The following is a 24,829-nucleotide window of genomic DNA, read 5'->3' as shown; positions in this document are numbered from 1 at the left end:
TCCAGCATTTGACCTTAATATTCAGGGAACCATAGGAATCATCCCATTGAAGAAATAACAGGTCTCACAATATACTTACTTAGCCTTTACACATTTAGAACTGCATTCAGTACTGAGCGGCAAATGGCCATGCGTCCCTTAGAGCAAATCCCTATTTATTGCAGTAGTCCAGTTACCACCACAACCCAAGCAGATTCCATGGCAAAAGAATTCTGCATTGTGCACCAACTCCCAATCCACTTCTGTATATAGGGATGCATAATGAAATGCCCAGGGATGTCTCTGCCATCTTCCCTTCTCATTATTTGCAAGCAACAACAATGGAGCTGGGAAGAGTTGCTGGGAAGTGGTTTCTAGGGGTGGAGAGGAAACACCACAAGTTTAAGGGTCTCTGGGTCAACTATGCAGAAATGCAGAATCCATGCCGGCTGGGGAATTCTGGAAGTTGAAGTCTGCCCATTTTAAAGTTACTGAGGATGAGAAACACTGTTCTGCAGTATTGGTTATTTATTAAGAAAGTGAAATTTTCTCACACAGTTGTGACACTGGCCTCATCCCTAGACTTCCGAAAGTTACCACCCTCCTGTTTCATTTGAGAATAAAGCTCCCTGTTGATGAGAGGTAATGATTTTTCCTTCTATCCCTTTTCCTTCACTAAAGGGCTCAGTCTGGAATCGGCGGATTTGACAACTTCCACCTGTTTCCAGCTTAACGACACTGCTATTGGTACCAGTGCGGTGAACGAAAGTTTATATTTTAAAAGCAAGGTCTGTAGGCTATGCTGTGCATTAAGAAATCTGTTTTGAACATTTATTCCCTGCCAAGTACACAGGAGCCGTGTACATCCAAATATCTTTGGCTCCTGAATATCAGTTCTGTGAGACAACAGGACCATGTCCCAAGCAAAGAAATAGTAACTCTAATGAAAGCAACAAAGAGGTTTTATTAAAAGGATGTCCCCTTGTATACCTCTTAGACAGAAGCTTCACCCATCAAAAACTAAGGCTCTGTTATGGTCATGGGCCTGGGTGTGGGTGTGGAGAAAGTGTGGCAGTGTTCTCTGGCAGCTTTGGGTTAGAGTACACAAAGATGAATTTTCCCCACATGGCAGGATCAATGTTGCTCCCATCATTAGGGACTGGCTCTACCAGGAACTCCAGGCGGCATGAGGATACAGTTTGCGGGTTAGGCACTGCTAGCTGAGTCACGCGGTACAGGCAGGCGTGAGCTTCCCCAAGCAGGAGAAGAGGCGCTTCAGAGTCTCTGACGCACGACCCAGTCCGGTGATGCACACGGAAGCAGGTGGCCTTGCTAGGAGGATAAGTCCAGCTCAAGGTGAGACTGACAGAGAGGTGTTCAGCTGAAGGCCGGTGCCAGTGGACATGGGAGGCATCCATGGGCAACATGGAACTGGTAGCATTGGGAGTGGACCGTGAACGCAGGGAGGCAGCATCCAGCACCTATAATGAAAAGCACAAGGGAGGGAAATGGTCACCAAGCAATTGGACAGATTCATAGCAGGGGACTGGAAAGCAGTGAGGAAATGAAGGGGTAAAGAGGGGCCCTTAGATAACCTGGATCAAGTAATCCTTGCCCCTAAGTTTCTTCTCAGAATAAGTGCTTGGAGGATCTGGCATGGTTTGCACTGACGGGGGTGGGGTGGGGTAGGGCAATGAAGGGATTAAAGTCTGAAGTGCATCTAGTAGCATCAACCAGACTCCGCAAACATAAGAGAGAATAACTTTGGTACAAACACCAAGAAGGAAGGAGTGTAGTGGACAAAGCAGCTGGGATGGCAACTTTTCAGCCATTCTGATGAGAAGCAAAAGCCTGCTGTGAAGCAACCGCTGGTTTGAAGAACAAGGGCCCAGATTGTAGAGTGTCTCCCCAGCCATATTGGATAACTAATGGAAAGTAGCTGACCCACCCACCCCCGCTTTGGAAGCTATTCATGGCAGTTCCCAATTGCTTTCCACAATGTCCTCACCCAGATCTTGCCCAGGCGGCAAGTGAAGGGCATCTCCTCCTGTCCAGGTTGACGACGGGACACAGTGAGGGAGAGTTCATCCAGGAAGCAATTCTGGAGCTCTAATTCATAGCATCTAGCAAGGGAGTAATGGGAAAGGTGAGACACAGTGGCTGGTGTGCTATTACTAAGTCCGTCCTGACCGTCCACAATGCTTCTGCCAACCAGGCACAAGGGCTAACCTTTTGACCCTCCTTTCCATCATCCACATGCGTGGTGCTGAATGGGTAAAGATGACAGCAGGCTCCCCTCTACAGGGGAGCATATGATATAATGCCACAGAACAAGGGGAGAGTAGTAACAATAGGTAGCTGCTGCCACATATGAAACAGTTTCATTAGAGAAAATGAGCGGCGACAACATTCTGCACATTTAGCATTCACTCACCGATTTTGCCAGCCATGTTCCCCACACTGCTCGCATCCTCTGAGTAACCGGGCGAGGTCGGGAGGAGGTGTGTGAAGCAAGGAGGGCGTATGTCGTGTTGGTTCTGCTGCAGAAGAAACATCCAACAGAGCAGGGGAAAGAAATGAGCCAGCAAAACCTGGAAGTCACATCTGCTAGGCCACTTCAAGGACGCTGTAAGCATCCATGCAAGGAGTCCTCAAGACAAAAGGCCTTACCTGATAAAGTAGATGCCCCCCTGTCAGGGCGCGACCATGATTCTCGGGTGGTGAGCAAAGGCGCCAGAGCCGTGTCATGGAAATGGGACTCGTGTTTAAAAATCAAGACCAGGAATAACCGTGAGGGTGCTGGCATCTGGAATGAAAATAGCCTGGTAACCCCCAAGCCCCAGACAGGGAGAGAGACAGAGAATACATCGTCACTGGCAATTCTGGGCCATGAGGTAGCACAGCACCATCTGAAAATGAAAAGGTCTTGAAGGCCCAGACCAATGACCTCTACCCCACCTGCTCCACTTTGCACAAGGGACAGGATAATGTAATGGAGGTTCAGATGAGCAATGAAGGGATGGGCCAAGTGGTTATGCCTTCCCAAGGACCTCAAAGTTAACCGTGCGACCTTCTGAAGCAGGGAGCTGAAATTAAAAAGGCCTCTGTAACTACGAAGATGGTTCCGTAGGTAGGCCTGGCTCCATGCCATCTAGGGCTTTACAGGTCTTAGCCAACACCTTGAATATGCTTTGTAACAACCACACCAAACTGTTGGTTCACCCTTGGACATTGTGCTCTTTGAGACACAGTCACTTTATTTTGCCTACATGCTGTAAAAACCTTGATGAGTTCCACCCAGTACTTTCTGCAGTTTTAATTAAATCATCCTCATTTTTTTTATGCCCACTCCAATTTTTCACTGGACAGCAGCTGTTCATTCCCTTCCATCTCTCTTCCTCTTCCTCCCTCCTTCTTTCCCTCCCCCAGGAATTGGGTCTATGTCTCCACCAGATTACAGGAGTAGTACAGAAGTACAGCAATTTTTGGAAACTGCTGCTGTTGCTAAAGACCTGGGGGAAAATTGGAACTTTATTATATATGTTGATTGCAGCGAGTATCCTGTATGTACAAAAACGGAAAGATTCCCACTAATTAAGTATAAGTAAAAAAAAGTTGAGGTTGTAATTGTGTTTGTACTTTACTAACTTGGAAGTTCCTATTTTTTATTTCTTTCTCCTTTCTCCTCCTCTCCCCATTTTCCTATTACCTTTACTTCTGTTTGTATTTTATATAAGATAAAGTTAATAAAAATTGATTTTAAAAATATGGAAAACTGCTGCTGTTGCCGCTGTGTTTTATGAGGGTGTTCATCTATTCCTGGCCATATCAAACACAGCCATGCCAATTTCTCCACTCCCTGTATAATCAAATCAGAGTTTACATTCATGTTTCTTATTTTTCTTGTTTTCATTATTCAGGTCAGCCCCACCTCCTATGATCAAATCTATCCTGGGATCCCCACCGAATGAGATCTAATCCAATTTTATCCTCTCTTCAGAACAAGAACAGACTCTCAGCCTGAGGCATCCTGGACTGAAAAGCGCTTTGAGGGAAAGAGGGAATGAGACATTCTCCACAGAGGACACTCCAAATTCTCTGTTCAGCAGCCAGAAAGGAGATACTCCACAGAACACACCCTGGTCTTGTAAACTCAAGAGTCTCTTTCTCAACAGGTGGCCCAGAGGCTTGGCTAGGACCATGTGTCCAGCCAATTCGAGGGATTAAGGGCAGCCCAGACAACATCGCAAAAGAATGTTTCTCAACAGATTCTAAAAATGCACGAGCAAAACAATGAGAAAGTCACCTCTCTCGGGGTTGCTCCATCTGTTTGTTCTTTGTGATCAGGGGCTCTTCAAAATGTGCAGGGTCAGTGAAGAAAAATCTACACAAACATCTCCCAAACACCTGACATTCTAGGGGTTTTTTGTAGCTGGGATGCGTACTAGCTTAGAACCAAAATGTCTGAGCTCTTAACAGAGACACATCTGTGGTACCGCAGTGGTTAGAGCGCAGTGGTTAGAGTGCAGGCTACTTCTGCTGACTGCCGGCTGCCAGCAATTTGGCAGATCGAATCCCACCAGGCTCAAGGTTGACTCAGCCTTCCAGCCTTCCGAGGTGGGTAAAATGAGGATCCAGATTGTTGGGGGCAATAGGCTGACTCGGTAAACCGCTTAGAGAGGGCTGTAAAAGCACTGTGAAGCGGTATATAAGTCTAAGTGCTATTGCTATTGCTATTTTGATTGCTTGGTAAAAGCAAAAGGATGGGTATTTTGTGACTAAGGAGAAAAAAGCACAATTAGTATATGTTTTTCCTTTGCTTGCCTTGTGACTCTTTCATTCAGAAGGCCTGGAGAAACTTCTGCTCCAGTGTTGTCTTTGTGCCTCCATACTTTGATGGGAACACAGTCGATAAAGAAAGTGGGTTCCACTCCTCACTTCCAAACAACCGGTCCCATCATTTCCCCCCTCCACCTGCTGCCACCCTAGTTCTGATTACCAGGTTGCTGATGGAGAGCCAGAGCTGCAGCATACTGGATGTGAGGCAGCTCCACCAGTCAAAGGGACACATCCGGCAGTGAGGAATCCAGGCAATCCAGGCCCCAGCCCAGCTCTTCTAATGATTGACGGCCTCTTCCTTAAGCCTCAGAAAGGGTGAAAAATATGAATTCTTCACCTTTTCTAGTTGTGGGAATGCAGGTAACCCTCGACTTACAACCTTTCACTTAGGGACCATCTGAAGTTACATGGCACTGAAAAAGTGACTTATGACCATTTTTCACACGCACGACCATTGCAGCATCCCCCGTGGTCACATGATCAAAATTCAGGGGCTCAGCAACTGGCATGCATTTATGACAATTGCATGTTCTCACAGTCATGTGGTCACCATTTGGAACCTTCCCAGCCATCTTTCAACAAGCAAAGTCGATGGGGAAGTCAGATTCGCGTAATGACCGCATGATTCACTGCAGTGATTCGCTTAACAAAAAGGGTCATAAAATTTATTTATTTATTTATTTATTTATTTTATTAAATTTGTATACCGCCCTTCTCCTGCTGGACTCAGGGCGGTGCACAGCCAAAATAAAAAACATCCCAATACAAAATTTAAAATTTGTTAAAAGAATTACACAACTTTGGCCCAAAATTTAAAACATCCCAACATCAAAATGAGGCAAAACTCACTTAACAACTCTTGCTTAGTAACAAAACTTTTTGGGCTCAGTTGTGATTTTAAGTCGAGGATGAGCCACAGTGGCGCAGTGGTTAGAGGGCAGTACTGCAGGCTACTTCTGCTGACTGCCAGCTGCCTGCAATTTGGTAGTTCAAATCTCACCAGGCTCAAGGTTGACTCAGCCTTCCATCCTTCTGAGGTAGGTAAAATGAGGACCCAGGTTGTTGGGGATAATAGGCTGACTGTGTAAACCGCTTAGAGAGGGCTGTAAAGCACTGTAAAGTGATATATAAGTCTAAGTGCTATTACTATTGTTATTACAGTCATAAGTGTGTAAAATGAGAAGCACCCTCTCTTGCCTGTGTAAGGCTCCTTTTGCTCTCAAAGAAACGGTGGGATCAGCAGCTCGAAAAAGGCAGCCTTGCCTTCAACTGCACTGGAATAGAATTTGTCTTTGAGCAGCCATCAATCAGGTTTGCCAACTTAAAGCAGATTTGGCTAGTTGGAAGAAAAGAGAGACGCCCAAAGACTTAAATTGGAGAGCACAGCTTTCTTCTTCTTAGTTTAAAGTAGGTGTGTGCACATAAGCAGATGACACAAGAGAACACTAACAGGACAGTTAAACATTTTGATGACCTATGAAAGGTAATATTCTAAGGGATATACATCAAAAGCTGCTTCAGCAAGAGGCCATTTATAGTCAGAAAAATGATTCAGGAGTTCCCTTGGTTATCATACTCGGCCAACACGGTTCATTGCTGTCCTGAAAATGCTACACTTTGGGGAAAGGACAAGGCGTCTCTGGAGGATTCTGCTTAGCTAACATCCCTGAGGTCACCCTCTCCATCACCATCCCTAAGACTCAAAAGAAGAAGCCCAAAGTGAGGAGTCTGTTTAATGGCATAGGCCAGGGGTGGGCAATTGTGGCTCTTTAACAACCTGTGGACTTCAACTCCCAGGTTGTAAAAGAGCCACAATTGCCCACCCCTGGCATAGGCTCACCCTGTGTTTTGCCGTCCTGCATAGTTAGGCCTCAAATAGCACTTAGAGGAGAAGCCTTTGAGTCTCCAGAGGAAATGACAGTAGGCCTTTGGAGCTCTGAAGAAAGGAGCACAGGCAACAGGTGGACATCTGGTCTTCCTCACAGATGTTCAACACCATAAAGCCTTTTGGAATCACTGGTCATAATTTAATGCAGAAACTCTATTGGAAATGTTTCATTTTTAGAGCCCAGAAAGAGGATGACAGGCCAGATGCTTGCCCCTGAATTTCCTTCCTTCAGTAATAGCTATGCAGATGGCATCTCTTCCACAAGCCACAATCATAACTATTGGCCAATTGGTTGCAGAAAATTAGTTTTTCATCCAGTCTGGCCCTCTGCTGACAGAAAACTTTGCTTTTGAGTGGACCTCCCTATGCAAATCTCGCCACGCCACATTCGTGCATTGTTGAGATGGGATGACTGTTGTAGAGCTGCATCCCTGAGCTAAGGGGGTCTTGTAGGGGGGAGGAGTGCCCAGAAAGAGAGAGGACGACTTTGGAGACTGATCTTGTAATTCCAACTGAAGAGTATCAGGTTTGATAAAGGCATAAACGCTACCTGGGATTTTGCCCCCCCTTCCTCCCCGCGGTCAGCACTCACCTGGTTGTGATGTGATCAGCCTTGGGCGGGATAGCTCCTTCCAGCAGCAAGGAGCTTCCTCCACACCAGGCTTCTTGCAGGCAGCACCGGGTCCTCACCCAGCCCCTGTCAGGCATTGTGTGGCTGCCATATATTGGCTGGATCTCTTGAGCACTTAAGTTGTACCACGGCTCTGTCCTTGTCTCCTAAGGAAAGGAAAGAGCCACTGCAGGCTGAGTTGGGACAGCTTGACTTCCAAAGCATGTTGCCCACAGTAAGGACTGCTCTTGCACACCCAAAGGCCATTTGCAATGGGAACCCCCAAACATTTTAGTAGCCTTTGAAGATGCGACTTTCAGTACACAGGCCCTCTTTCCCTGCCCAAAAGCAGCACACTTTCAACACCAGACACACCCTTTCACTTTCTAAGGAAGCCAAAAGTCTTTCCAAAAGTAATGACAATATAGAGAGGCTCCCTCCAGCTCATCAAGCACTTTAACAGTAACAGAGTTGGAAGGGACTTTGGAGGTCATCTAGTCCAACCCCCTGCTCACGCAGGAGACCTATACTAGGGATTTGAACCGCCGAACTGCCAACCTTTCTGATTGACAAGCTCAGCATCTTAGCCACTGAGCCACCTAGCCAAAGCCTAGCTTTGACACACATCATTCTCAAAAAGGGGGGAAATGGCTATTCTAAAGGCTGTCTCATTTTCTATCCGCACTTGAAATACAGTGAAGTTATAAGACGCAGAAGCTGAAATCCTAGAGCAACATTCATGGAGGCTCAAGGAAAACTGTTGGAAAATAAGTCTGCACGGGAGAATCCTAGAAAAAGATTCAAGACCAATAACTAGTCACAGAACTCCTTTGCAGAAAATCTCCTAAAGTCCTCTATGATTTTTGGAAGACAGCGATGGCCTTGACCTCTGTATGATCCCACTAATCCGTCGGGCGGTCATGGAAGGGTCGCTCTGGCCCTGAGAGGGTTAAGGAGAAGGATTGACAGTACTATCTTCTGCCCGCTCATTCCCAGCTCCATTCCTCCTCCCCAAAGTGTCCCTTTTCCATGTTCTCCTACCTTTCCGTAACTGAAGTGTCGATTACCCACGCCCAGACTGAAGCTGGTGCAAAAGGGGAGGGAGACAATGCGGTGAATAGATAGTAGCTGCGACAGGAGGGCCCAGAATCTACAAGAAGGAAAGAGGGTGTCATGGAAACAGTCTTTGCATAACCTCACAAGCCCAGAGTCCACCACATCAAGAACCTGAGGTGGCAAAGAGAGAGAAATGACAATATCCCCATGGATCTGAAAGTTTTCGCCTGTTAGGCCTGCTCAGCCCAGAGCCCCAAAGAGATAATCTCTTCATTGGGGGTTCCTGAAGGCCACCCCTAGAGGAAAGTCCTTCCCCACATAGGCCTTACTTATCCTCATTGTTCAGGAAGTCTCTTGGGCCCAGGTGCTCATATACCCAGCCAGGTGCAAAGAGGGCCACCGAAAGACCCTGCTCCCGAATCATCTGCAGTGACTGAAGAGACACAAAGAATAAAAGATTTATTCACTTTTTTTCTACTATGGGGATTTACAGCATTGCTGGTTCGGGGCTTCAAAGAAAACCGCTTCCTTCCCCCAAGGACAAATATCTTGGCAGGCTGTCCTAGCAGGGTCACTTATGCAAAACGTGACGGGCTTTTGATTCGCTTCTGGTGGTTCCCAGAGCGAATCAGAATAAACGTTGATCTATCGTGCCTGGCGTAGCCAATGCCTGCAAGCCCAGAACAATGCCATTGTTCTGGGTACCCACCAGCCTACCTTCTTGGTATCAAAGCCACTGCTCACAACATCGCCTCGTCCAAACACATCAACGCCCACATAGACATCAGTCTGCCGACTATTGGCCACCTCTCTAGTCCGCAGCAGATGTACCTCTTTCCAGTTGTAATTGGTGAAGAAGCCATCACAAGCATCAAAATAAACTCTGCAAATGCACAAGCAAGGGAGGCAAATTAGAGCCAGCCTTGCCAACCAAGGCATACACCCCATTTAGGGGTCTCCAGGAAAAACTCCCCATGTCTCATCATTTAATATGACCAGAAAGCTCCAACTCAGTTTTCTCCAACTTGATGCCTTCCAGGTTTCTCTACAAATCCAGCTTGAATAGACACTTTCTATGATTTCCAAGCCAAGCCAATATGGACAGCACCAGACGAGGAATATATTTTCCATCTTCATGATTTTTTGTAGCCCAAGCCTGCTAATTTCTCTACTGAAGCAATTATGGCCAAGGCCAAAAAAACACCCCCACTGGCTAATTCCATGGTTCTTTGTTCATTCCCAAATGGATATGACCGCCCCCTTTTCCCCCCAGGATTTGGGAGGGCAGACCATCATGCATTAATCCCCAATCATTAGAACAAGTCCCATATGACTTTCACCAGTTTTTTTTTTTATTCCTTGCTAAGCACAGGACTTATTTTAGGGCTCAAACATTTAGAGTTTGCATTGACATTCATATTTTGGCCTTCTTTCAAATAACAAAATTAATCTCCTGCTCCATCTTCAAAACAACCTTTCTGACTTGTTTGGTTAGAAGATTTGCCCAAAGCAGTTTCATGTTAGCAATCCACTTATTGACTCTTATAAGTGCCACCACATTCCATGTGATGCAATTATTGACTTTATGACTATGCCACCACAATTGTGTGACTAGTATTTCAAGAAGATGCTATAGGAGGGTGGAAGTTCAGTAGGGTTGCACAAAGTACTTTTAGCTTGAGGGCCCTGCTCGCTTTCCTCTTCTTGGCTTTTTTGGAGAGACAGAGAGAGAGAGAGAGATCTGAAAGGAAGTTAATGCAGGACTCACTTGTTTAGTTCATTGAGCTCATTCTGCCACTTGAGCTCTCCATTCTTCAGGACACTGTCATACCACAACACTTTTCCTCCAGGTACCAGTCTGTGCACCTCAGCTGTCAGAAGCTGCAAGAAATGGGGCATCTTCTGAGCTGCCGAAACCTGCCAGAAAAGTTAAAACACAGTCACTCTGCTTTGCAAACCATCAATCAATCATATCTTGCACTTTTCAAACCATGGATTGCAACAGAATGCCATACCTCCCTACATAAAACTATATCCATCATCTGTAGGAGTTTTCCTTAAACTTTTAAAGTCCGTGGAATATCAGACAATCTATACAATTTTAATGAGGAACATTTATGACTGTTTCTTAAAAAAAGAAAAGGGAGTATTGAAGTAAAAAGCATGGTTTATGACTTTGCGTCCAACAATATTATTTCATCAATACATGGCAAGAGATTTATTCAAGTCTTAAAAATGACAGAACATTCAGTCTACTTGAATATTTCTTTTTAATTACAGCGAGTGCTGAAAATCAGTTTTTACTTTACTTAAGTGACTTTTCACATAAAATATCTTTGGGAGGATGGAACTACCCTCCAAAAGCCTTCTAGTAATGAATATTCAGGTTTCAGTGTGACTGAAAGATATCTGCCCCCATCTCCTCTTTATTTGCGGTAAGGAAGGGATATGGCTAAGGAAATGGAATGGATCCTAAATTTATTTATTTATTTATTTATTTATAAATTTATTGATTTAAATATACTGTGTGCGTGTGAATCTTGGAAACAAGTTTTCAAGTTTTTGATATCCTGCAGAAAATAGTTCAAGAAGCAGTGCTACACAGAATACATGAATATGTAAAATGCACATTCCATTCACCATGGAGCTTGTTTTCACCCAAACTATCTCCATTAAAGGAAAAGATTTGAAGGAAAGAATTCTCACGAATGAAAGCGAAAAGAATTCTGCTGGCTTGCGAAAGAAGGTGACTGTGGTGAGCAGATTTTTTTTTTAAAAAGAGAATGAATGAAAATTGAATGAATTAAATGTCAACCTATGCATGAAAAAAAGACAAGTAGTACCCCTAAAGCAAGCTGGAGAGGAGTCCTCATTACTTCATGGGTGGGGAAAAAATAAATACCTCAGATTTAAAGAAGCACCATTTTGAGCTAAATGAGGAATGCATAGCTCCTCACAATCACCACACACAGGACTTGTTTGTTTGGTACCTCTAAAACACTTTTAAAATTTGCCACCAAAGTGTCATTTTTAATTACATAGTATGAGAAAATGTTTGAATTTATGGGGAATAAACATATTAATCAAATGTAATTATATTGACATTCAATTAAATCTCAACATAATCAAACCAAGTTTTGGACTTGGCCCCTACACCTTCTTTGTCCTGACCATCCCTGCTTTTGGGGAAAAGAATATCAATGGCCAAATATACTCTTCGCTCCCTTCTAAATATGGATCCTCTGATTTAAGTTCAGAAACTTCCCTTGTGATTGTATCTAAACCTCACCTCAGCTTTTGTTTTTCATTTAAGAAAATAGTGAAAAAGCATCTTGCCTCTTGATACATAGTTCCCTTTCTAGGTGTCCATTGGGAGGGGGCCATCAAAAAATTCAAAATGGCAATCACACCCATGATTGATGTTTGCTCACTTCAATCACTTATTCATAGCTGTCATCTTAACTACCCTCTGCAAACAAGCCTGACTTCTTTAGTGTGACACATGGACATCCACACAACAAACTTCATTCCACAGATACTCATGTCCACTCACAAGACTTCCAGTCTGGAAGAATCTGATTTCACTTCTTTACATTTTTCCTCTCGATCAGCAGTCACCAACCAGTGGCCCATGGACAACTGGTGGTCCATGAGAAAATTTTGGTGGTCTGCAGAAAAATTATTTGCATTTTTATATTGCACTAAATACTATTTATCTTTTTTAAAAAATCGTATTAGTGGTCCGTAGGATTTAAAATTACGAATTTAGTGGTCTCTGAGGTCTGAAAGGTTGGCGACCCCTGCTCAACTGTCATTTTCTTGAACCCAAGGCCATCTGCCTTGCTGTCCTCAGTACTGCTCCACTTGTGAGCCTCAGCTTTGGTTTCTATTGGGACGTCTTCCCTCTGGAACTCCTAATTCCCCCCTCCCCAAGATTCAGTGACCCCAACCTTGCTAGCTTCAATTAAACCTCCAGGATTGGCTTCTCCCCAGACAACCCACTGGGTCAAGGTAGTGGATGAAATGGTTTTGAGCTGAATGATTATGAACTGGCCTCAACTGCATCAGGTCTTTTTTTTTTTGTTTGTTTGTTTTTTTCTTTTTTTACAGAATGTGGTATTGGCTGTAATCCTATGCTATCCCCCAGAGTTATAATTTGTGGGTTGGGCAGCCATTTAAATTGATTTAATAATAGATAAATAAGAAAGCATGCCATAGCTAGTTCTAAAACGCATGAAGAGCAAGTTAAACCAACATCCTGCTTAAGCAGCTGAAAAAGAGGTGCTTCACAGGAATTAGGGCAAGACGAATCTGGAGGCGGACTTTTTCACTGGAAGTCCCAAATCCTTTGCAACCCACTGTCTCCCAACTCCAGATGGCCTGTATACCTTTAGTCTTTGGGAATTCAATTTTCCTAGGAACATTTGAGGCCTGAGGCATCAGTTCCCGGTTGGAGATGCTGATTCATAATGAAGTTTTATATCTTTCTCTTAACAATGGGTACTTTATGTTATTTTTAATTTGACGTGAGTCAGAGTTTCTGAAAATGGGCAGAATACAAATAATGAAAAATGTATAAACATGGAAATCCATATATAGCAGTCAAAACAGTAAAAAGCTTTAACCAGTCGCAAAATGAAACGCCCACCGCCCTCAAACTCTTTTGATTGTTGTTACTTTTAGTTTTTGTACAAGCTGGAGGATGAATTGGTTTCTCCCCTTTATCTCTTGCAGACACCAGGATCTTTAAAGAATCAAGGCTGGATCTGACAAGAGAGAATCTATCTACTCTATATAGAATGTATCTATGATTGTTTAATATAACGTATTTTTCAGAGTATAAGATGCACCTTTTTCCCCCCTAAAAGGGGGTGAAAATTTAGGCACGTCTTATATACCGAATGTAGCCCCGCCTACCCACTGGCCCCCACCCTTTGGCTTCTGCCTCCCAGCAGTTTATCTCCTTGCAGCAAGCAGCAAGAAGAAACAGCTTGTTTCAGCTTCAGCACAGCCTAATTAGCACAAGTTGATTGGATCAGCCTCCCAATTCTCAGCTGTTTTGCTCTCAGCTGTTTTGCTCGGGCCTCTGCTACTTGCTGCAAGGAGGTAAATTGCTGGGAGCAGATTTTTTTTTTTCTTTGCTAATCAAGCTATGCTGAAAACGAAAATGAAAGTAAAGCAAGCTGTTTGCTGTTTGCTGCAACGAGGCAAAATTGCTGGGAGGCAGAGGCAGATTTCTTTTTCTTGTTTTCCTCACCAAAAAAAGATAGGTGTGTCTTATAGTCCGGAGCGTCTTATAGTCCGAAAAATACGGTACACATTATGCCTATAGGAATGCAGATCCTACAAGTTTCAGGAACAGCTGTGAGGCTCCATCCTGGCTTAGGCCTAGCATAGATCCAGGTGTACAGGGAGAGGACAAGCAGGAAGCAAATCTGACTTACACTCAAAGGGTTTTCAATGTTGATCAACCAGCCATCAAAACGATAAAACTCTGCGATTGCAGCCAGCTGCTTAGCCACCGCAAGATACGCTTCCTCTTCGCCTGCCAGAAATGATTCGCACGTCTTCTCCCCCTCCGTCCACTCTGTGATGAATGTTCCTGCAAGCAAGAGAGGCAACAGAGCAGACATTGACTCTCTGAGCTTCTGTCTGCTTCAAAATTTCTCTGACCAGGCCAGTAGGGAGTCAGCACTGATCCTAAAGAAGGAATATCAACCAAAGAGAGGTTAAAGAATAAAATAAGAGAGCCTAGCTGCATAGAAGTGACCAGATCCAGTATCTTGCTCGCCACCAGAGGCCAACTAAATCCTTCTGGAAAATTCACAGAACATAAAAGTGACACCAAGCTAGATGTTGGAAAAGTCAGAAATAGTCTCTGCCATTAAGCAAAGCCAAAAAAGAGAGATGCTATCAGAAAAATGGGGGATACATGGAATTCCATTTGGCTTCTGCAATTAACAGGTGAAATCCAGTTGTTAATGAAAAAACTCCTAAGGGAGCATGGCAGCTGGGGCCCCCCTTGCTTCAGGTGGAATGTATCCCATACCACAATTCCTGGGTTTGCAAACTATTCCCTATGGAGACTAATCCAATTATTTTTTTAAATTGCGTAAATAATCATTATATATACAAAATGGGAGCTTTTTCCCTGGGAGTTCAAGGTGGGTTATCTAGCGATCTCCTCTCATCTTATTTCAATAACTCTCAGATTGGGTTGAGAGAGTAACAGGTTTTAGACACTCAGTGAGTTTCTGTGGCTGAAGAGGAGCTTGAATTCAGGACTACCCAGTCCTAATCCAGGACTTTGACCAGGGCCAATGACAATTCCCATGTTTTGCAGGAACTTCCAGAAAGAGGAAAGAGTAATACCCTGTTTTCCCAAAAATAAGACATCCCCTGATAATAAGCCCAATCGGGCTTTTGAGCGCATGTGCTAAAATAAGCCTCCCCCTGAAAATAAGCCCTCCCTGAAAATATTTAAATGCAGAGCTGGAAATCAAGCTCTTAAGACAGCAAGAGGAGCCCCATCTTGCTCCATATGCCCCAAAATAATAAGACCTCCCCAAAAATAAGGCCAAGCGCTTATTTCGGGGTTCAACAAAATATAAGACAGGGTCTTATTTTCGGGAAAACACAGGTAGGAATACATCCATCCAGCAACAGCTAACAGCACAATGCCAAAAACACAATTAATGGGCAGGAGAGTGATTCCATTGCTCCAGAAATGGAGCCCTCCATCTCAGAAGGAAGAAGGACAGGGAAGGATTCCAGAACACGAGTATCTCCATCTTTACTCCATGCACTAAATATTCACTTCACTTTTCAGAGAAGGACTCTGCTCCGGCCAGCCACCATCTCCTTAAACCTACCTAACATGAGGACACCATTGCAGTGAGCAGCGTTGGTCCACACCACCGGGGGGATGGTGACCAAGTGATGACTGAAGTAAATAAAAATGTCAATGTAGCACCAGTGGTAAAACACGTAGGGGTCACGCACCTTCGCGCCCTGGATGAACCTGCAGAGGCACCGGGGAGGTGGGGGGGGGGGGAGACAACAACGACAAAGAGATAAAAAATTAGCAAAGGCCGAAAGGAGTTTCAATGCATTCAGCTTTGCACCCAACAGGCCAAAGTTACACTGAGTACTTTATCACTCTGTTCAGCCTACTCAAACCAGCCAAAGCTATTTATCATTTATTTTTACTCCACCTAAAGCAAGGGAGCCCAGTTGCCATGCTCCCTTAGGAGGTTTTACATTAACAACTGGATTTCCCCTGTTAATTGCAGAAGCCAAATGGAATTCCCTGTTCCCTTTTAGTGCAAGCATTCCAAAGCCAATTTCAAGGAGTACAGGAAGCCAATAAAACAAGAGATTGTTTTGAATGACACATAATACAGCTAATGAAACTACTTGGGGACCAGATCCCTTGAGTGGAGCACAGATGCCAGAAAGCAGACTGGGTGGGAGAGGGGAGATAGGGGGGAGGGCAAAACTCTTGAATCATTTTAGAATCTCGCTGTACTTTTCACCATAGATCACTCCAGACTAGAGAATCCCCACCAACCTCTCTACAAATTTACAGCCCTGTGAAGGCGGTTTTCACATATATTTTTTTTAAATACAAAACCTACTATTTTCCCCAACCATCCCCACAATCGGCTTGCAGAGATGTGGACTTCAGCACCTGGAATTCCTAGGCCAGGCGTCAGCAACCTGCACCTCTGGAGCCACATATGGCTCTTTCATCCCTCTCCTGTGTTTCCCTGTCACTCAAAATATGCATCACAACTGCCAATGTGTGACACCTGCCGGCACGTGATTTATCGAGCTTTTCAACCCCGGGTAGGCCAACCATGGATAAATCCAAGAAAAGTTTCAGAAGCAAACAGAAAGTTTAATTCAACTACATATTCTAGTTTTGTGGCCACTCAAGAAATAGTCAGGCACGGGAAGGGTTTTGTAGCTCCCAGTGTGTTCTTTTCTGTGGGAAACAGGTCCAAATGGCTCTTTGAGTGTTGAAGGTTGCAGACTCCTGTCCTAGGCCAACATAACATTGCTGAACATTCTTGGAATTAAAATCAGGATGCGCGTAGGAAGATATCAGGTTGGGGAAGTCTAACTGACATCACCACTGATGTCACACATAGTTCGGCTTTAAAAATGTAATCTGAGCAGCTTTTTTTCAAACCTCTACCTGAACACTCCTCCTGCACATTCCATTTTCAATATGAAGGTAATAATATTTTGCTGGACCACTGTCTCAATTATAAGACTATAATGTTATAAGATTATATGAAAAGCTTTGATGAGTCTTGATTTGAAAGCTGCATCTGGCCAGTCCAACTAACCAGGAATCCCTGGCAGGTGAGCAAATGAAATCCTATCCGGGATAGCCAGGAGGTAGGGAATGGTCCCAGCAACTTTAGCAGAGAATCAGTTACAAAGCCTGCTTCATTCTCCACCTGTCTTCAAGATAGCCTCCCTTCATGTCATGGCAGACCAGTGTGCGGGGCCGGTGGCTCTCAAGAGGGGGCTGGCGTTTAGCCAACGGTTCAGTAGACACATTGAAAGCATCATCCTTGGTGGGTTTCCAAGCAAGCAGCTGTTCCAATCCAGAGAGGTAGAAGCTGATTGGTTCAGTGGTGTGCCTGTCGTATTGCCTGGCTGGAAAGAGAAGTTCAGAGGTTACGGTTTCAAGCAGAGAAGTATTCTGGTTCCCTGGGAGTGAAAATGCAAGCCACCCAACAGCAAATCTTACCAGGGAGTGGATCAGGAGCAAAATTGACCACTCTATGGTGAACGGAAGATCTCCGACTCTCCATATCCTGCTGCAAACTGAAAAAAAAAAAGAAAAAAAGAATCAGAAGGATCATAGAAATATAGAATTGCATATAACCTCAGAGGTCATCTACTCCAGCTCTCTACTTTAGACAGACACCTATCGATCCTTCTGTTTGAAGACTTCATTTAGAAGTCTAGATGTTCATTAGAAGAATATCATACCAATGGCAGCCTGTTCCGTTGGCTGACACTCTTAACAACAGGAAATTCTTCTTAATACCTAACCTGAATCTACTTCCATGAAGCTTCAACACACTGATTCTGGTCCTGACCTCTAGGCTAACAGCAAACAGGCCATCTTCCTCCTTTCCATGACAATTTTTGATTATCTGAAGGCTTTTCGTGATGCTCTTTGTCTTACCTTCTGTGAACCAACTTCCTTCAAGCAGGTTTCACAGGACTTTGTTTCCAGTTTCCTCACTAATTTAGCAATCCTCCTCTAAACTTGGTCCAATTCCTCTATGCCTTTTTTGGATTGTGGTACCCAAAGCTAGACACAATATTTCAAATGGGGCCTGACTAAGACAGAGTAGAGATTACTTCTTGAGAATTGGATGTTTTGTTCCCATTAATACATCCCAAAAGAGCAATTTGCCTTGCTAAAAGTTCCCATCCTCACCCCTCAAATACTCTTCATACTGTGGGAAGACATCTTCATTACACAGATGGCCATATTTATTTATTTCTCTACACTCAACATTTTGCGTCCAGACACATTCAATAATATGTGTCTGGATACAAACAAAATTAGTACAAAATCATTAAACAGAAAAACATGCACAAAACCCCTTACTAGATAAAAAATAAACTAGTTCTTTCAATACAATGATATAGAGATAGCCTGTATGAACAAACAAATAAATATTTGACTGTCACTGACAAGACACCAAAATAGGCAACTTTCTTGGTGGATAATTTGATGAACATAGTATTTCCAGTAAAATGCTATAAAAAGACTGAGTATCTCCCCAGTGAAGGATTTATCTGAAGGATTATCTGAACAATTTAAATGCATAGGAACACATTTTCTGCAGAGATTGCTCTAGATTTAGATTCTGAAGAGACTGCAATAGAATTTGGCCTAGCAGAGAGACGAATTATAAACTGGATTCAGTTCTATAGCAATGTGACCCTGATGTGGGCAAAGATTTTGCCATAGAATTCAGGGCCTTATTTGCACCTCCAATCTCTAATCAGGGTCACGTCCCTGCTCGCACATAGCCATGGGACAATCATTCTTGTCCATAGGAATGAAGAAAAACATCACAGACCTGTCTACAAGATCAGCAGGATTCAACATGAACCTGAAGACTTATGCCACTTTTAAAAAATATCAGCAAGCTGAATTGTGATCAGATTTGCAAGGCTCGCTGTATAAACCCATCAAGCAAACTACAAAGTAGCATCAGCAAAAATTATTAGAATATTTATTGCCAAGAAAGCAACAAGGGTGTGGTAGCTTTGTGGTCACCATTTCAAGTTCAACTGGATGGAGACTTTAATTAGCTTTTTTGATGCAAATAGCAGGTGGAAGGAAAGAGTACCACTCATTAGCAGTCAACCAGATTGGCACAACAACCCTTACACTATAGCTGCGTGGTCTTTTCTGTTTCAGTGATAGGCTGAAACAGCATAACAGCAAAATGATGGGAAGGAGAGAAATTCTAAAGAAAAGTAATCACTCCCATGAAACGATTCCATGCCTTATCTTGGTTCATGATTCTTCCTTTTCTTCATTAAACTTGTTATCACAGTTAATTATATAAATAATAATATAAGTGAGTATTAATACAAACATTAAATTATTATATATAAATATTAAATCATGTACTGATCAAGAATACTTGTAGGTCAGTATTGAAATGAGGGGTCATTGGTGCTCCCTGAGCTTGGTTGTTTTCTTGCAGACATTTCAGTGCTGATGAAGTTTCCTGGTTTGGGTAATGAAACATTTGTAAGACAACAACCAAGCTTGGAGAGCACCAAGGACCTTGCATTAAATTTTACATAAAATATAAATGAACATAAGTATAAAATAGATAAATTTACTAAAATTGTGTTATATTATTAAGAGGAGGTACCCAGAGATGACAGATTCTAAGACCAGTCTTCTCCCCTTTGGCTGTGGTGCTGCCCAGGTTAACCAGTTTGGGATGTCAAAACATCAAGGAAGGCAGGGCTTCATTTGTGCAGTTCTGACACAAGACTGAATTTTTTTTTCTTTCTCTTTTTAAAATGCAGATGCCCCTGATGCCATGATTGGTAGATATTTTGCTTTGCAGCTGGGTAACGTGCTAAAGAAGGAGGGTTGCAGAATTAAACCGATCACTCTGTGGATGCCATGACAGAGTCAGGATAAAAATCAAGAGTGGGAACAGATGATTTCAGGTCAATGTTGGTTTCGGCTGACTCAAAGTGCTTTAATTTTGTGGTAGGCAAGTCCTACTTCATCATCCCAGGTTTCTGCAATTCCACTGTTTCTGGAATGCAATTCCACCTGTTTCCAATGTTGGAAACGCTAAGATTATAATCTCTGCACAGTTTCCTCCAAGGATATTCTGCTGGATTTCATGTGGATCTCTCTTTCATCTGTATAAATAATGGTGATACAGGTAGTCCTTGACTTATGACCACTATTGGGACTCCAGAATTTCTGTTGCTAAGCAACGCAGTGAGTTGTGCCTGATTTTATTACCTTTTTTGCCATGGTATTAAGTGGAATCACTGCAGTTTTAAATAAATTGTGTGGTTGTTAAGAGAATCCAATTTCCTCCATTGATTTGGCTTGTCAGAAGCTGGCTGGGAAAGTCACAAATGGTGATCACATGAATCTGGCATGCAGTAACAGTTATAAATACATGTTCAAATTTGACCATGGAGATACTATGATGGTTGTTAAGTGCGAGCATTGAGTCATTTTCTCAGTACTTCAAATGGTTGCTAAACAGACAGTTGTAAATTGAGGACTACCTGTATAGACAAATCCTGCTGACTTAAGCCACCACAGATGTGTGAGGGGGGAAGCTCCATCTGATCCTCTCAGCAATGAGGTAAGGCTGTCATTATTACAATATCAAGGTGCCTCTTAATATTGCCCCAAATTCTGAAAAAGATTCTGATGAATCCCTTTGAACCAGATTAGATCTGGCTTTTCTAGAAGCCATAGGATGCTAAGAGCATGGCAAGACTTTATGGGATATCTGTGGTTCATGTGAAGCAGGTTCAGGCATATTCTCCATCCTCAGTCAGGCAAAGGTGCTTTCCTAGCAAGGCCTTCAGCCTAAGTTGGGAGAATGAGGGGGCTGGATGGAGGACATCAAGAGATCACCAAGTGAAAGGAAGCAGAGTTATGCCCATTCACAGCCCCTGTCAAAACTTAGAAATTCAGGATTCCCAAGTGACAGGACTCTGCTTCCAGACATGGGAAATAACATACACCAAGAGTTGAGAGACACTTCTAACCCATCTCTGAAGACTCTAGGAAGTACCCAGGCTTGCTTTCAGATTTCTGCCACAGAGAACCCATTTTTCCAGCCCAAATCTGGAAGGGCTAAAAAGGGAGTTTCCAATCAGCCAGTGAAGCTCACCAGGCAAGCCGCATTCCCCCGTGTCTCAGTTGCTTAAGAGTTTGTAGTCCTGCCCCCCCAAAATCAAGCACCTCAGGAAAGCAGGCAGCTTTCATGATGATCCAAATTGCCCAGGAATAAGAGGTATATCCAGATACCACTCTAGATGATAGGGATAACGAGGAAAACCTCACAGAAAAAAATATATATGAAAGATTGTTGGAAGATCTGATTCACTCTTCTCCCAAAAAAGGGAAAAGAAACTCAAAAAAAAATATTAAAAGAGCAGGAAAATTCCCCTAAAAGAAAATAAGCAGAAACTCAGGCAGAAGTTTCAGCCCCCACCTTTGTCAATGGGCCATTAAGAAGCTGAAGCCACCCTATTTTCCACAACAAAGGAAGGACAAAATTACAGGGGCCTGCAACATCCAAACAGGTATGGGACATAGAAAAAAGCAAACACCCAACAAGAAATCAAGCCAAAGTAATTAGAATTTTAAACACATGAGAAAAGGAGATATTCACTACAACACAGTAATAGCAAACTGATTAATTATAGAGAACGAACAACTACAAAGGGCTAGGAAAAACAGAGATTGGACTATAAAACAATTACTTATTTGCCAGATCCAGGACGGAAGTACCCAATCACAAAAAAACAGGATTTAAACACCATAAAACAACCACACACACAAATCAAAGGATTCACACCCCAAATCAAAAGAATTTCAAAAGACTTTAAAGGGTCACATAGAAAAAAATCAAAGGATTTTAGGATATAAAAAAGGGGTTTTTCTTACAGTTCAAACAGGCTAGCCTCGGAACGCTGTGCTTGTATTTGTTTCTTGCCTGCCTTCCTATAAACAATGAACTAATTCTGCTCACAAGCCTCTGACCTCCAATCATTTCGAAGTTATCTCCCAGCCGGGAGTTTTGAATTCAAGAAGGGAAAGCTCTGCCTTCCAACAATCCTTAAAGGGAAAGGCTTCTTTTTCCTTCCAACAGGAAGCAGCCGGCATAGCCTTTGAGCGTGTGCAGAAGGCTCCTCTCTCTCTCTCTCCAGGGAAGAGCGCAACCATCACCCGAGCGACACGCTTTCCATCGGCACTGGCTTCAGGCTGCCCCGTTACAAAACCCCATCAGACTCCCAGCCGGCTCCCATTCCTTCCTTACCTTAGCCCAGACTTGAAGCGCCCCTTGGCAGAAGCCTGGTTCTCTTCCAGCCCTCGCCCGCTCTCTTCCTGGGCGCGCTTGGCCCCTCTCTGCCTTGCATCTAGCTCACGGCCCTCCATTGCTGCCTCTCTCTGGCGGCTTCCTCCTCCTCCTCCTCCTCCTCCCGGTCACATGGAGCCACCTCCTATCCCCAGCCAATCCTCGCAGCTGCTCAACGTCTCCGGGCAGTCCGTTTAAGCAGAGCCGAAGGGGCAACATACGCCGCCGCTGTCATCCGGAGCAAGCGCACTTTTAATTATAGTCGGCTACAATTGACCCTTTTCCCTGGAAAGAGGAAGGCGCCGGCCACTCTCGGAGGGAAAGAAAACCACGCCTTCCTATTTAAAAATCCCTCCAGAATTAACTATGAAGAGTGGCAATTAGGACAAAGGAGGATGCGCTCTGCCTATTCTCAGAGGCTATGCCGCTTATTGGTCTTCTGAAGTAAAACATCGAATAATAGAATTGGAAAGGGATTTGGGGGGTCTTCTAACCCCAACCCCCTGCTCGAGCAGGAGAGCCTATACCAGCAGTCACCAACTGGTGGTCCGTGAACCACTGGTGGTCCGCAAGAAAATTTTGGTGGTCCACAGAAATATTATTTGCATTTTTTATATTGCACTAAATCAGGGGTCCTCAAACTACGTCCCCTGGTCAGATACGTGCAATGAACGCTTGTGTTGCTGCAAAGTCTCCCCCTTTGGGGTTGGAGGGGGGCAGAAATTCTGACTTGGAGTCTGCTTCAGCCTCCTGGTGTGGGGCTTTGGGCAAAGGCTGGAGGGAAGTGCCGCTGGTGGCAAAGAGCCAGAGGGCCTTGTTCCAGTGGGACTGCATCATGGCCTGGAACTGGCTGACTATCTCAGCCCGCTGAACCTCCAGGTGCCTGTACTTGTCCTTGCACTCCCGCAGGTCTTCCCTCTGCTTGGAAAGCCTATGCTCCTAGTCCTCAATGAGGTGCTTCTGCTGAGCTGCCTCCTTGGTCAGATCCAATTTGAACGGAGCCAGCTATTTTGCCAACTCTTTCTCCTGGTGGCTGCACAGCTCCAACAACTGCTTCCTGTTGGGACCTAAGTGGCTGGGAGGGGAGAAGTGAGTAGAGGCCGGCAAGGCACCCCTCAATGTGAGTGACATTAAGTTGGCCACGCACATCCAGTCACATGACCACCTTGCCACGCCCACCCAGCCAGTCATTAGGCAGATCATATTAGTGGTCCACGGGATTTAAAATTATGAATTTAGTGGTTCCTGAGGTCCAAAAGGTTGGGGACCAGTAGCCTATACCATTTCAGATAAATGGTTGGCCAATCTCTTTTTGAAAGCCTCCAGTGATCGAGCATCCACAACTTCCGAAAGCAAGTTGTTTCAAGCAATTTCAGGGGTTGAGTCCCAGCTGCCAAAAACCTGGGGGGGGGATGTGTCACACGGGAAATTCTCCTGACCGTCAGGCTGATGGCTGGATGTACTTTTTTCCTTAATTCAGCTCGAAGGATCATCCTTCAGAAGCTTTCTACAATAATGTCTGGATAAAACGCTTTATCTCTGGGACAAGCAGGCAGGCGAGCCTGTCATAGCATCGCTCAGAGCAGCAGGGTCAATAGCCATTTGCGTATAGTTCGAGGAATGTAGTTGTCGTACAGCACCTTAAGCTATACTGTAGTATATATATTAGATGCAAGCATTTAATAAAGTCCATAAATATTTAATAAATGAACTAGTGCGCTGAAGTAACAAGGACCTCCGTAATTATATATAATAGTAACTGCCCGATTTGTGTGCCTTTGCACACCACTGTTTGCTTAAGAAAAGTTCAACAGCTGGCTCCACCAAAAAACAAAACAAAACCACCAGACAGACCTCTTTGTCAGAAAGATCAAGGGAAGAATATTGGATTCCTGGATCTGCTCTCTGTCCCCACAGAAAAGAAAAATGGTTTTGTAAGTAAGTTACTGGAGAGAAATCAAATGAATCTGGGGCAGGCACCGGAATGCAATCTTCCTGAAGCTTTGCAGGGAAGAATTTTAATACAAGAGACAGCATACTACATGCTGGATAATTTATCGATGCATAACATATCTCTCATTTTCATTATTAAAATATTTTAAATAGCTACAGACTGCTTCCACCAGAGGTGGATAATGTTTTGCTCTATTTTTCACCCTTGGGGAGGCCCTGGGATCCACCTCTTCACCTATGATTACTACAGATTGGCAGCATTGTTTCCTACTATTAAAATGAGAAAAACAAGAAAACGTAATTCCTAAAAAAACACTCTTCACCCTTCAAAATTGTTCTTCCCCAAACTTGCCCTGCATATTCATGTAAGGTGGCTCCATCTATTTTTTTTTCCAAACCCCCCCTCCCCCTGTGATAAGAGGCCTTTAGCCACCAAGAGGATAATTCCCACCTTATTTAGTGGGTATTCCATTAAAACTCACTTGGGCACAGGAAAATGTATAAAATTGAGGTAGAGACCACAAAATGGGATTGTAAAAATGTTCTAAATCCAAAGTCTTAAATTGATACAAAATACTTTCATATGCAGCACTAATCTTATCTTACTTTTAATTAATCTTACCTTGCTTCCAAACATACGTTCTTTTTTGTTTTATTTTTCTTTACTCGACTTATCGACTTATGACCCTAATTGAGCCCAAAATTACTGTCATGCTGATTGTTAAGCAGATGGCCGTGCCTGATTTTACGATTCTTTTTGTGGTTATATGAACATGGTCATTAAGTGAGCCCATTGTAACCATGGGCATTTGTTGCTGGAAACTGGAAATAAATGTGGCTTCCGGGGAGGGGGAGACGGGAATGTCATAAATCATGTAC

General features: G+C 43.7%; 1 protein-coding gene across 1 annotated transcript; it reads right to left on the bottom strand.

Annotated features, from left to right (window-relative positions):
- Window positions 1-966: 966 nt before the first annotated feature.
- ENGASE (endo-beta-N-acetylglucosaminidase) lies at window positions 967-22,077 on the bottom strand. Its single transcript, XM_070934693.1, has 14 exons — window positions 21,959-22,077; window positions 17,137-17,213; window positions 16,841-17,042; window positions 15,245-15,393; window positions 13,817-13,974; window positions 10,141-10,289; window positions 9,090-9,255; window positions 8,702-8,805; window positions 8,358-8,466; window positions 7,299-7,483; window positions 2,650-2,801; window positions 2,414-2,519; window positions 1,988-2,102; window positions 967-1,460 (listed from the first exon to the last, which is right to left on the bottom strand). The coding sequence occupies exons 1-14, from the start codon at window positions 22,075-22,077 to the stop codon at window positions 1,017-1,019; spliced, it is 2,235 nt and encodes a 744-aa protein (XP_070790794.1). The 3' UTR covers window positions 967-1,016.
- Window positions 22,078-24,829: the final 2,752 nt, after the last annotated feature.

The sequence above is a fragment of the Pituophis catenifer genome, unplaced genomic scaffold (assembly GCF_029215685.1).
Source record: "Pituophis catenifer annectens isolate HBS135680 unplaced genomic scaffold, rPitCat1.0.hap2 SCAF_2, whole genome shotgun sequence".
Taxonomy (NCBI): Eukaryota; Metazoa; Chordata; class Lepidosauria; order Squamata; family Colubridae; genus Pituophis; species Pituophis catenifer.
The sequence above is the reverse complement of the archived record's forward strand: the minus strand, read 5'-3'. Positions and strand labels throughout refer to the sequence as shown.